General features: G+C 42.2%; 1 protein-coding gene and 1 long non-coding RNA gene across 8 annotated transcripts in view; one reads left to right on the top strand and one right to left on the bottom strand.

Moving 5' to 3' along the window:
• The window catches only part of LOC129137475 (uncharacterized), a 168199-nt gene extending 164077 nt beyond the window's left edge, over nucleotides 1-4122 (bottom strand). For 5 of the 7 annotated variants that reach the window (XM_054669582.1, XM_054669583.2, XM_063797462.1 and 2 more), the window contains exons 1-2: nucleotides 3984-4122; nucleotides 2555-2624 (exon numbers count right to left, since the gene is read on the bottom strand). In XM_054669582.1, the coding sequence (XP_054525557.1) occupies nucleotides 2555-2578 (24 nt within the window). In that variant the 5' untranslated portion in view covers nucleotides 2579-2624; nucleotides 3984-4122. The remainder of the gene's footprint in view (nucleotides 1-2554; nucleotides 2625-3983) is intronic. The other 2 variants (XM_054669580.2, XM_063797459.1) reach the window with 1 other exon arrangement.
• Nucleotides 3774-14267, top strand: part of LOC101058613 (uncharacterized) — a 39179-nt gene continuing 28685 nt past the window's right edge. Inside the window, exon 1 of the long non-coding RNA XR_008540075.2 lies at nucleotides 3774-4064. This is a non-coding gene — a long non-coding RNA (uncharacterized LOC101058613). The remainder of the gene's footprint in view (nucleotides 4065-14267) is intronic.

A 14267-nucleotide genomic window follows, 5' to 3' on the forward strand; every position in this document is an offset into this window, starting at 1 on the left:
CAACTTCATGGCCCTTTCTGCTCCAATCCCAGCATAGAAGTGTGGAAAGGTAAACCTCAGAGCAGCAATTTGGTGGTATTAGGTATAGAAGGATTTCCATTGTTAGGCCATGGAGAAGAATGGTCAATTCAATGACTTAATATTGCAATTTAGAATCCCAAGAATGCAGGAGAGGTTGTAGGGTCAAGAGGAGATGAGCCTAGCCCTCAGGGATTCTTAAACACTTAGATTATGGTGTTTATGAAGCTACTCTGAGTTCTTCCTTTATTTGCAGAATTGGCATAATCACCAAGTAATGAGCTTTGCTGTTAGTACCCTGATTCTGTTTACGCCCACTACCTTTGCTTAAACATTATATCCACATCATTCCTAAAATGGTTATGTTTCCTGTTTGAGCCAATTGGAAGTCTGAAGGCTAAAAGCTTTTTTGAACAATCAAAGATCTGAAAGTCAAACTGGCTTCATCAAAAGGGCAGTGAATTTCCTAAGAGAAGAGAGATTCAGCTTGAGGCTGGACATGTCAAGGATGTTAAAGATCAAACACTGGCAAATAATTGAAAAAAAAATGTTTGTATGAAATGCTGTCTGAACCTGACATTTTGTGAGCCTGTGATATAAAACATTCATTTGGTGAGCTGTCAAAGAAGACTTTATCCTCTTATGCATCCATGACAAATACTTGGGATGAGGCTCCAGGGGTTTTTCTAGTCCTTGGTTTTCTCATCTGTGAAAAGGGGTTGAAAAATTCTACCTCCTAGAATTCTTGTAAGGCTTCCAAGGGGTAATACTTAGGAAATACCAGGTTCCTAGTCAGCACTTAATAAATCTCAGTTAAATTTGAATCTGAACTCTTTCAATACAGGGGCACTGAAAGTTTAGCCTTTCTCAATAATATAAGCTACCCTGAGCCAAGACAAAAATCAGTAGGACTCCAACGTTCCCACTCCCTGATTATGGAAGCAGTGAAAAATGTGTTGATTTTATCCTTTTGGTGAGCTGTACACCCACCTAGCAAGACCAGGCCTAAACATATGGTCCCAATTTCTTGTCTCAAGGAAAAGACCAGTGTTCTTAGAGAAGCTAATTTTTACCAGTCTCCGTAAAAAATAATTTCCCATCCATGGAAAGTGGATTGGCCTGAACAGGCTCTGTTAACTGTTCTCAGGGCAGATGCGAAGCCCAGCAGAGGGCACTTGCCTGTGCTAGCTCTACTTCTATCTACTCTCATCTCCAACTTCTACCCTCTGTCTATCTATGAGACCTCACAGGTCTGTTCCTCTATGAAGCCTGTCTTGATTGCTCTAATTGGGTTTAAGTCCCTTTAGCGTATGTTGTCACTGTGTCATGAACATACATCTTTGTAGTAGTGTTAAGTTGGGGTTTGTGAAAGTTTGGGTAATATTATTTCTCCCACTTGACTGTAAGCCCTGTCTGTGTTGGCTCCCTATATCCCAGCGTCTAGCAGAGAGGCAGAACACACTCCACAGGAATACTTGCAGAAGGGAGAAAGAATGCTTGTGAGGCTGTTGGCTGAAAAGAAAACTGAAAGCAGGAGAGACAAACCATTGTGTAGATAGGCGTCTCACTGCACTGGGCAAAGCCGGGCAAACACAGGGAGTGGAGGGTTACAACAGGAGGGATTTAGGACAGTGTTCAGGAAGAAAGCTGCTTTGCAAACATCCTTTAAAATTCAGGGCTGCCTAAAGAGTTACAGTGGGATCCCAGGGAAAACAGCCAGCAATTATATCAGCCTCTGCAAACAGAATAATCTGCTTTGCTCCAATCCCGATTTTTACTTTCCATAGGTTTTAAAGAAAAGTTAGAAGATAAACTTTACGGTGAAAGATTATAAGCAGGGTTCTGGCTAGGCTTTTTAAGCTAGGGGGATTTAAGGAAAGGAGACAGTACTATCTCTCTGAGACCAAGTGAGTCTCTGGGGATGGGTGGAGCCGAAAACCTCTCCCTTGCTGGGCGATACTGTCTCGTGTTGACGTTCAAAAATATCTCCTTTAAGTTATCAAAAGAACCATCTTTTAGGTGCTGTCTGTTAGGTTAGGAGGTGGGCATGCCTAGGTCTTCTCCTGCTGCGAAGGGAAGAAGGAAGCTAGCTGGGGCCTTTCTGCTGAGCCTTTTAGACAACAGCACAGTGAGTACAGACACGTTTCCCTCGACTGCCAGGCTCAGAGCAAGGGCTAGGGTGGCACACAGGCATCTGCTAAGCAGAAAAATGTCATGCCAGGGGCTTCTTCACCAGCCAACCCTGTTCCTAGCTGGCAGGCCACTTCCCAGGCAGTTTCCAAACAGCAAAACAGAAGAGATTTCATTTCTCACTTCATTTTTTTTTTTTGGCTTCTGCATTCCCAGTCCCTACATTCTGAATAAACAACCTTTTGTTGTAAATGGATAACTTGTAAGCCATAGGCACTCAGGGAGAGCAAAGAAGCTAGCTAAGGTGTGGGGAGGGGGAGGAGGAATCTGTGCTCCAGGACTGGGCCTGCCTACTGTGTTGTTATGTGTCTGGGCTACATGTGTCTCCATGTCTCCGCGTCCTCACCTGGAAAGAGGGATAATTCTGCATGCCATATTGACAACCACAATGGTGAAGATGAATTAGAAGGAGGCACCTTGAAAAAAAGAAAAAAGGAAACTGTATAAGAAAAAAAGCCCCACACAGTTTTAAATATGCTCAACTTGATAATTCTTCATAAAATTAGAATCACAGTGACTTCCAGTATGCAGTCGAGTTCACGTGAAATCTGCCGTCACTTGTTAGAGAAATGCTTTTACAGAATTGCTTCACCAAGCAGAGAACTGGCTCTACTGTCTCACAGATGTGGGAAGTGACCAGCTTTGATCAGAGTAGCCTTGATCCAGTCACTTTCCTCTCTGAGTTGTAGTTCCCACATTAGTTGAGGGGAAGCTGCCGAGGTGGATGTGTGTTGCAAGATGAAGATAAGATGTTCCCCAAACACACAGAACATGTGTCTTTTCTACTCATTCCAGGATTATTGGGGAAGATCCACCTAAGATGCAAGTGTTAAATACAGTGATGGGGCAGGATGGGCCAAGGGTGATAAACATGCTCATTCTGAGAATTGGTAGTTATGCATAGGACTGCATAAGGCTGGCATAGCCCTGGCGATGTAGGTTCTACTGAGACCTATCCCCAGATGGGGGCCATAACCACATGGGCAGTTGTACAGCCATGCAACCACACCAGTAAGTGGATAGAACCAAGAGCTCCAAAGTTACACAGACAGTTTCCAGTCCTGCTTCTGCCTCCCCTGCTCAGTGCCTCTGTTTACCCATGGGCACACCAAGCTCTAAATAGGATTAAGCATGGCAACTACTCAACACAGTATCTGGTAGAAATCCCTCAGAAACGATAGTATTATTAACAATATTATTACTAACCCTAAGTACCTGGGGCTGCATATATCTCAGCTCTCTTTTCCTCCTGGGCAATTTCCATTTTCTAAACCGAGGTCCTGCTTTTTCAGCAAGGAAACTGTGCTAAATGCTCCCGCATCAGCGTGTGTGTGTGTGTGTGTGTGTGTGTCTGTGTGGGGGGGGGGGGCAAGGGGCTCAAGTGTTGGAAGGGGCCCAGAGCATGTGTGTGTGTGTATGTATGTGTGCAGGGGCCGGGGGCTTAAGTGTTGCAGGTGGTCCAACGTGTGTGTGTGTGTCTCTAGGGGCTGGTGGCTCAAGTGTTGAAGGTGGTTCAGCGTGTGTGTGTGTTTGTGCACGTGTATGGGTGTGTGTAAGGGCTGGGGGCTCAAGCATTGGCGGTAGCTCAGCGTGTGTGCGTGTGTGCGTGTGCTCAAGGGCTGGGGGCTCAATTGTGAGAGGTGGCCCAGGGGCCGGTTAGAGACTGGGAAGGACGACAGAGGCAAGACACGCAGCGAGTGCTCTCGCGAGAGTTCACCGAGTTGATAAAGTTATTAAAACACAAAATACACATTTGCGTGAGGGGGAAAAAATACCCGCGTGTCCGTCCTGTCCCTTCAGGCTGCGCAACGCTGGAGGGCGATGGGAGCTCCACACAGGTGGGACGAGCCTAGCAGGTAAACCTTCCACCGGCCCGAGCTCCGCGACGCCGCGCCCCCAGCGACGCCGCGCCCCCAGCCCCGCCCCGCCTTAAAAAAAAAAAAAAAAAGAAGGAGAGAAAAAGCCGCGCGGGGAGAAGCGCGGACGCCGCCGCTTCCCGGGCTCCAGCCGTGGCCCAGAAGAGGAGGAGCCCAGACGCCCCTCGCGCGCCATTGGTCCATCCGCCTAGCAACAGCCGCGGCCGGACCAATGGGAGCCGCGAAGCGGCCGGCCCCGCTCCAAAAACTTGGCTGAGGAGAAGTTCGCTGTCCCAGCCAGGAAAACAAACCAAGAGACCCTTCACACCCCAGCCCTAAGTTTTCTTTCTTACCCTGCCTACCCTCCCCCTTTCCCTTTGCAACTTGTCACCATTCCCAGCTCATGCATGCTTTAGTCGCCAAATTCTGACGCGGACGGAGGGCCTTTTCAGAAGGTCATCTCTTCCCACCCAAAGGAGAAGTCTCATTAGAGGCAAAAGAACGGACAGGTTGAAAACGATTTGTCAGGTTTCCGAATCTCTCTTGGTCTTCAATTACAATAGCTTCACTTTTAATATATAGTGTGTTTTTGTTTGAACTGATCTGCAAGATCTGTGCCCAAAATGAAGGGCAATTTGGAACATTTATTATGTACCGGGCTTTGACCTCGAATTTTGTTTGCTTTCTGTGCCTTATTGCATTTAATCCTCTAATTAATTGTAATTCGGAGAGTGGGTTGCCCTGTCTCCATTTAATAGATGGGAAGTTGAAGTTCAAAATGGTGAGTGGAAGTGTCAGAGAAATTCTGTTAGTACATGGTTCCACAGGATTGAAACCCAAGCCAGTCTGATTCCCAAGACACTCTGGTTTCATGATGCCAGGAACCTCTGCAAGCAGTTTTCAGAACTGGCCATAAAGAAATTCTCTGACCTACCTTGTTGGTTGTAGGTCCTGCCCCATACTGGAGAGGAAGACGTGCTACATAGAGAAGCTAAGAAAAATTTGAACAGACAGGCCGTGCTGGGTTTTCTGCCTCAGTCTCTTGCTATTAGATCAGACTCTTCTTTGTCTAACCCTATTTCTACCTGGCTATCCATGCTTCATCAAACTTAAGCCCGGGTAAAAACAGATACCCGGGGTATATATTTTTATCTGGGACTTGCGGTCTTCATTTTGAGGGCTCCCATGTCACATAAAACTATGACTGAATAGCTTTGTTATGGCTTTTCTCCTGTTAATTTCTTGTCAATTCATTCAGCAGACTCAGATTAGAGCCTTCAGGGGGAAACTTTGAACTTTCCTAAAGAAATGGTGTATATTGCAAAAATCGAATCCAGACTCTCTATGTGTTATCCTCAAACCCCAGCTTGCTTTGTGGGTGTGTGACCAGCCCAAATGCGCAGATTCTGTACTTAGAAGGTCTTACACTTGGTTTACTGCTCTGCTGTTGCTGTTTTGAAGTTATTAATACGATTTGAAGAAGAGGTCCCGTGTTTTCATTTTGCACTGGGCCTGCAAATTATGTAGCCGCCCCTATGAATACAGCTTATTTAAATGTCCCAGAGGAATCTCACGTTTTGAGAATGTAGAACCTCAAGGGAAGGAGGAAGGTTGTAAGCTTGCCACCCCAACCCACATCACACACACACTTAGACTTCTGCACACACCCTGCAGATAGTTTTATGACACTATAACTGTAATTTGAATCTCCAGTCTATTAAATGGGAGTGTATATATTTATGGCTGTGTTTATGTGTGTGTGTGCATGCACACGTGCCTGTGAGAACTCAGAGAGGGAATAGAGGTTTGGGGCATTTACAACACACAGATACAGCCCTGATTATTGACTCTATCCTTTCCCTTTGGAGACATTACAGGGGACTTGGACAGGCCCTGCTTTTATGAAATACACTCTTAGGAGGTTTTCGAGTGCCTGTAAACACTGGACTGTGAGTGAGGTTGGTGTGATGCCGGCTATCCCTGGAGGGAACAAACCTTGAATACACTTCCACTGGGCCTGGCAGAAAAGCCACATGTTCTTGCATCTGTGTTACCCTGAAATCTGAATCTTCTTTCCTAGTAAAGATTGGCCTGGTTTTTATTCTCTGGATTATGTTGATCTAATTCTCTTAGTTAAGAGATGAAATGATCAGTAAATCACCAATGGCGTGAAAGTCTGAAATAAATGAGAAGAAAGCCTGAGTGTTTCCCTGACACTTAGTTTACCAACAAAGATAATCACACTCTGTGGCAGTTGTAAGGGACTCTGACATGGCTTTGAAACCATCTCCAAATTTTGGAGCACTTTATTTGGTGTTGAGGGAAACTGAGGCCCTGAGAAATAGGCTAAGTTACTACAGGTTACACAGCTAGGTGGTAGTGATATGTAGGTTAGAATCCACTTTGCCCGACTTCTGACCCAGGGCTCTTTCTTGCTTTTCTGTACCAACAGAAAAATACCATCAAACATTATGTAATCAGTTCCTGTGAAGAGAGGTTATTGACTTAATAAATGACCATATGGGGTCACGAGGGAAGGTTACCAGTATGTATTAGTGGTTGCTGTTTGCTCTTGTTTTGTCTATATCATCTCATTTAAGAGAATCTTCTGGATAATATTGAGAGAATGTAAGCAGCATTATTTCCACTTAACAGATGAGGAAAGTGAGGCACAAAGTCATGGAGTAACTTGCATAGAGTCCCTCAACTTGTTAATGGATTAGCCAAGATGTAAACTCTGTTATTCTTCATTCCTAAATAGCAATATTAAACCACTCAAATTATCATGGCGCCATGGTAGCCCATTTTAATGACAATATAGATTAAAGAAATGAGTCTTGTCCTACCAAACAGAAGTTAACTATTATGATCATCATTAAGCTAACTTTGGGTCATTAATTGCTCTTAATTCAGTTTTGTCTCAAGTTTTTTGAGGCTTTATGGTGATGATGTGTTACTTTCCTTTGACATTGCAGACCAATTTAAATTTTATTTGATGTCGACTAAAAATCTCAGTCTAGCCAAAATATAAGTCTAATGATTTGCTTGGCGTTTCAGAAAAAATAAAAAATAAAACAATTATTAGCAAATGGCTTCGTTGATTAAACCATTTGGTTCTAGGTGAAACTGGCAAATATTACCTGGGGTTTGTTGCACATTCTCTGAGGTCTCAAAGCAGATCTGCTGATTCACAGTCTCTACGGTGGTACTCACACTGGGCTGCACACGGGAATCACCTGGGGAGCATTAAAACTCCTGATGTTTGAATCCCACACCCTGAATTTCTGATGGAGTTGGTCTGAAAGACAGCTTGGTCATCAGGAGTTTTAAAAGCTCCCCAGTTGAATCTAATGTGCAACCGACATTGCAATCCATAGGAGGAACTTGGGAAGCTGTGTGTTTAGTAAGCATCCCAGGTGATGTTTCTGATCAGAGGAGTCTGGAAACACTCCTGCAACTTACATGCTCTGTACAAACCAGGAGCAAGCACTCTGACAGGTTATTTAAGAAAAGTTTGTGGGAGAGAAGCCAGAGACAGCCTAGAGATTGCCTACAATCAGGCTCACCTTGCATAATTTGTGCATTTTTCTAGGAAATAGAGTTTTGAGTGATGAATTGAAGAGAGAAAGAACTAGCCAGAACCTTGAAACCACTTACCATTAATTCTGTCATCCTTTTACGCAGTCACCCCTTTATCCTCCAAGTCTATATTTATTGGTCATCTATTATATACTATGAATCACTTTAGTGAAGGGCTAGTAACCCACTGATGAATGATAATATAGATACTTGGGATCTTGTAATATTTAAAATGCTTTTGGCTGGCTTAAAAAACTGAGGAAAGTCTTGACTGAATTAAAATAAAATAAACAGGATAGTATATTTGCATCCTGGCCCTTTTCATCATACTTCTTCTTTCTCAGAGAAAGCTCACATATAATGGCAGCAAAATCCATTGAAATCCTGATTTAGAAACACTTAGCAACCCTTGTCAACAATGAGTCCCATGATATTTTTAGCATCTCATCAGAATTAAAACAAATAAACAAACAAACAAGCAAGCAAAATCTCTACACAATGGAGCAATCTTGGAGAGGGAAAATTATAGCTTACTGATCAAGTTTTAGGGACAGATTTCTAACCATCAAACCATAGGCGGTAAAAGTACACAGATTCCAGCCACTCCTGGGCAAAGAGAAGTTGATCAATTTGGAAGGCAGTATTCCATCCTGAGTAAAGGAAAGAGCAGCGCTTTTCTTCCTTCCTTCTTCTCCACTCTTCTTCTTTCCCTGAAAGGTTTCATATTCCAGTTCATACATACAAGTGTCCACTTCATACTAAGGCAATTTTTTTTTTCGAGATGGAGTTTTGCTCTTGCTGTCCAGGCTAGAGTGCAGTGGTGCCATCTCGGCTCACTGCAACCTCCTCCTCCTGGGTTCAAGCGTTTCTTAGGCCTCAGTCTCCTGAGTAGCTGGGATTACCAGGAGCCTGCCATCACACCTGGCTAATTTTTGTATTTTTAGTAGAGACGGGATTTCACCATGTTGACCAAGCTGGTCTCAAACTCCTGACCTCGGGTAATCCACCCACCTTGGCCTCCCATAGTGTCGGGATTACTGGTGTGAGTCACTGTGCCCGGCCATACTAAGACACTTTCAACCTTAGCATGTCCAGTGCTCAAATCCTGTCTTTTATACTGGGCTTTTATACTGGGCTTGGAAGAAGCATTGGATAGCAGGAGGTATATAATCTAAGTGATAATTTTTATTTGCATTTGTAAGAGATTGCTCGGCTTAATTTTTATATTCCCGTGATTTAGTGGAGGAAAAGGAGAAGAAGGCAAAAACTAAGCCTTTTGTTGAACTCCAATAAGGCCTCTTCCATCCCTGCTGTCTGGAATAGCTTGGGATGGGGCATGTGTTCTGTTCCAGGTAGAGTGTGGCGTTTTCTTTTATGTAAGTGTCTCATAGGGACAGATCTGCCTGCTTTGCATCTTGGAAGGATAAGCAGGTATGAACAAGCCTGGTGGCCCCAGGACGTGGCAAGGTGTGCATACCTACATGACACCGAATGTCCTCAGCAAACCTGGGTGTTTTTGCAATTCCCTGTGTTTTAGAGCCTATGAACTATGTAGGGGTGTCCAATTCAGCAAGCATCGTTCTGGTGCCTGAAAAGATGTTCTGTTTCTAGGAAAAATCTGAAAAGCTCATCATTCAGATTGAGAAGGAGACAGATTGAGAGGGAGTGTCTGTTGGAGGCAGCATTTCTAATGTCCACTTGTTTCTACTGGAATCTTTGTTGGAGTTCTGTGGTCCAAAGCCCAGTGTGCTGTCTAGGTTATAGGTTAAACTCAGGAGCTATATTTTGTTGTGGATGCATGGACAGGGAGGTGCTAAACTCAAACATCATCATATTCAATGATTAGAATTGCATCTCATTCCTCACTGAAACCCCTTCATGGAAGAACATTTGTTCTAACAGTCATTTCTTTAAAAGGAAACATTCTGGTCTTTAAGGAGGTAGGGTATTGGATATATATTTTAAAATTTCCACTAAGGTGCGTTTTCCAAAATTCCTATTTTATATATATGTGTGTATATACATGTATGTTTGCATATTTTTATGCACACATATGAATATATATCCATATGTACAACATTCATATTTATATATAAATGAATAAATTCAGCCTTTGTTTTTCTCCATATCTGAAATTAAGTAAAGAAGATCTAATTTACAAAATAATATTAATCGTCATAAATTGAGCTTCTGCACCTTGTGATCTTTGCAAATTATCTTTAGATGTTCTAATTTCTTTCTTGTTCCCTCTTTCTCATTCATATCTTCCCAGCCAGCTCCCTCCATCTCCTCTTCCAACCCTTTCTTGCCTCTCTCTGCCCACACAGACTTGAAGAACCAGTTTCTCTCCTTGCCTTTACTCCAAAATCATAAACTTAAACCAAAACACATGGCCCAGAACAGGGTGCTGTCTTCAGTTCCTTTTGCCTTCTCCTGATACTTTCTTGTTAGTTTTGGATTCTGCCCTGCAAACCCCAAGAGCACACTTTCTAGGTATGGAGAAAATAGGGTGTTTTTCCCCCCCCACCTCAGCAGAATCTTGCTGAGTGTGTGGGATGCACCAACTCAGTGGTGCAAGATTTGATTGGAAGCAGCTGACGAGCCCCAGCCATCTGGTGAGTGTGCTCACCAAACAGCCTGTCCCTTGTGGTTGCTTAAGAAAAACATTTGTAGTCTCTGGGTCACTCTGCTTCTCTTTTGTTCTCTTAAATGTTGAATTTAGGCTTGCCTTTATCCCGGAAGGATGGGACAAGGCAAATAGAAAGAGGGCTGCAAGCTCATGGGAGAGACTCCAGGTCTGTGCACCACTGCGACCTCATATCTAAACATTGACCTTCTAGACCCTTCCCTTTAGTGCACCTGGGGATTTATAATCCCGTCCTGCCCTTCACAGATCATTGTCTTGGGGTCTTTTATAAGGCAGAGCTTTGGTGTTGCCTTGTAGTAGGGCCACCTCCCTGTTCTTTTTCAGGAGACTTTAAGCTCCCTGAAGCGAGGCACTTGCTCTGATCAGAGACTGACACAGGGTTACCACTTAATACATATTTTTAGGATACTTCAATGCATAAGTGAGTGTTGCCTCTTTTTTCAGCCTCTCCAACCTACTTAGAAATGGAGAAGGGAGGTTTGACCAAAGGACACAGACTTGATTTTGGAAGTCATGGATTCACTATGTCCCCAGCATTGTCCTTAAAGGACCCCCTTCCTCAGAAGGTACCAAGATTTGCTCTGGGGACTTCCAGTGTCAAAGGTACCCTTATGTTACGGATGCTCCTACTGGCCAGATGGGCTCCAGTCTCAGGGAGTGAACATGCAAAAGAATTCTCCTCATGAACATTTGCCTGGCTGGGGCCCCCCTTTAACCTGGTCATGGTAGTGAGAGCTTGGCATGTGGGCAGTAAGGCAGGCCTCTGTTTGCTATACACATTCTTGAAGTTTATTAAAAATTTATTTTTATATTTTTTATTAATAAACTAAGAACAGTTTTAGATTTACCGAAAAATTGGGCAGATAGTAGTGGGTTCTCATATTACCTGTTTCCCGCCCCCTGCACACAGTTTTCATTATTAATATATTAGTGTGGCACATCTGTTACAATCAGCAAACTAATATCAATACGTTATTATTAACTAAAGTCCCTAATTTATTCAGATTTCCATGTTTTTTCCCCAATATCCTTTCTCTATTCCAGGATCCAATCCAATATTCTACATTCCAGTTAGTTGCTGTATCTCCTTAGACTACTATGAGATGGGACAGGTTCTCAGAATTTCCTTGGTTTTGATGACATTGACAGTTTTGAGAAATACTGGCCAGTTATTTTCTAAATGTCCCACCACTGGAATTTTTTCTGATGACTTTCTCATGATTGAACTGCATTTAAGGGATCTTGGGAGAAAGACTCCAGAGGTAAAATGCCCTTCTCATCACACCACATCAAGGGCACATACTATCAACAGGATTTGAAATTGTTGCCATTGACCTTGATTACCTGGCTGAAGTATTGTTTGCCAGGTTTTCCCACTGTACAGTAACTCATGTCCCCTACCTTCTATACTGTACTCTTTGGAAGAGAGTCACTATAGCATATGGATTTTTGTTCTCCACTGTGAGTACCATGATGTCATTTCTCGAGGGTGTGTATTGCAATAGTTTTATGTGGTCTTATATATGTATGTCTCCCTATACAGAGAATGGATTCTCTATGTGTTTTTGATATTAGGTTGGTGCAAAAGTAATTGCAGTTTTTTGCCATTAAAAGCAATGCTTTGCAAATTTTATAAAATACAAAGTTATGAGCAAGATTAGTTGTGTGGGTATGTGTGCATTTGTGTGTGTGTGTGTAGGTATGTGTGTATTGTGAGGTCAAAATTACATGCAAAACTTAATAGATTTATTTCTGTTACATTTTAAGAAAAAAAGATATGGTTACCCTGTATGTACCTATTTCTTTTAGAGTATATTTAGCTAAGAAAAAGATGGCTAAGTTGACAAGAGTGATGTAATAATAATAGCAACCTCTGACATTTATCAGGTGCTTAGTAGGACCGGTCCTGTGCCAAAGATTTTACATGCGTCTTATTTGATCTTATATCAACCTTTGAGATAGCTGAGTGGCTTTGGATCATCCACTTAACTGCCCTATTCTTCCATTTCCTCATCAATTATACGGAAACTAGAGAAATATCTACCTTATGAAATTTTTATGTGAAATGAATGGGATTGTATGCTTGTGAGTCTCAGATAACTTAATAACCAGCCCAAGGTCACTCAGTTAATAAATGGGAGAACTGTGGCTCAAATCCAAGTGCAAATCATTCCATATCCATGTTTGTGAACACCGTACTGTATGCTGTAGGTCCCCCTGGATAAAGTACCATCTCATTTGAGTTATTCTGGAAAACGAAGGAGTAGGAAAGAATGATACCGGGGACCCAAGGACGCAGTTTTCTGTTTCTTCCTATCACCACATAATTTTGGGGTAGGGTTGGCCATGAATCAGAAGCATCTGTTGAATGGGTTTTTCATGAACTGTGCTTTTATTTTCTCTTCTCAGAAGAACATCCTAGCACATCCCAAGACCATGACTTTAAAGCTGCTTTATTTTATTCCCTCCTAAAAGCTGAATTTGTGGAAACTTCTGAGTGAACACTCATCTCCTTCTTCCCTTGTTTGATGAGTTGTTGGTCAGTCTTCAAAGAGCCCATCTTCCTTGAAAGTATGATATGCCTCTGTCACTGGTTTGATTTGGAGAATTGCAACCACTGGGCATGAAGCTTAGATGTACCTTGAACTTGAAATGATCTCAAAAAATTCCAAGATTGGTGTGTAAACTACTATCACCCCTGTGGGGTTATTATGTTGACTTGTTTTAATTTTATAAAACTCCTCAGAGATGGGAAAGGAAATCATCCTTCACCTTCTATTGCTGAAAAGCATGCTGCAGGAAAAAAATGGTGATTCTTGGCAAAGATGCTAGGGACAAAATTTCTCCTTGGAAACCCTGAGAAGCAGAAGTCCTTTCTCTTTCTGGGCAATCTCAAGGTAGCGTGAGTTGTAAATACAAACTGGTTTTAACTGTCCTCCTGAGTGGCCTTGCAACCCATGACTAGAACTGGTCAAAGATTTTTATTTCACCCAACCACAGGGAGGAACATGAAGGCACGGTCACTAGGTGTTTAATCAGCAGGTGAATTCAAGCCTTTAATTCTTTGTATACTGCAGTCAATAGAAAGTTATTACTTAATTAACCCCTTTGAATGAATACCTGATAATTAATAAACCCATAAAGTATACCCTAAGGCTTTAAGTTGAAGAAGGCTCCCCTCTTCAAGTGGAAAAGAGAAGAAGAAGAAAAAAAAAAACATGCTGAACTAATGGGAAAAAATTCCAGTAGAAGGCAAAGCAATTAGGATTAGTGAATTCCATTTCATTTAAAGGTGCAAGATAGAGGAGCCATTTATCTAACAAATTAATAATGGGAGTGACTTGCCTAATATAGTAACAAGTCCTTATATTTTATTAGTGGAAATCCAAACCAAGTAATTTAATGATAGACAAGTTTCCATATATGTAATTTTTTAAGGCTTTTTAAAAAAATTGTCACCATACTCAGATAGTTTTAGATTTATGCATTGCTTCTAAATTAGTCCCCACTTCAGTTTGGAATGATACTTTTAATATTATGGCTTTGTAGAAAAATCAATATTTTTTTAGTGTTTTCTTTCATTTTAAAGAGCTTCGTCATCTGGCTAATTGTGTCACCATAAAAAAAAAATAGAAGAGTTGAGGAGGTGGTTCATATTTCGCAAGTATCATTAAATTTGCTGTGTGTTACAAATGGGGTCTACTGGGGGCTGTTGAATGCTGGAGCTGTGGGGCAGAGCAGAAGGGAAGGTATTAATGTAGGGCTGCTAAACAAATCTCTCTTTCTAAATTGAGAGAAAATATGAAATATATCCTGAAAAGTGTTTGCAGTAGCAATAGCATGACAGAGATCCACTGTGGTCTTGAGTTCTCATGGAGCCTCTGGGGTTTGCTTAATACCCAAGGCAGGTGAGGAGGCCCTGAGACTTCTACCCCTCTGATCTTCTCCCCAGATAAGGAGGAATTTATTAATCATCC

Source organism: Pan troglodytes, chromosome 18 (genome assembly GCF_028858775.2).
Source record: "Pan troglodytes isolate AG18354 chromosome 18, NHGRI_mPanTro3-v2.0_pri, whole genome shotgun sequence".
NCBI lineage: Eukaryota > Metazoa > Chordata > Mammalia > Primates > Hominidae > Pan > Pan troglodytes.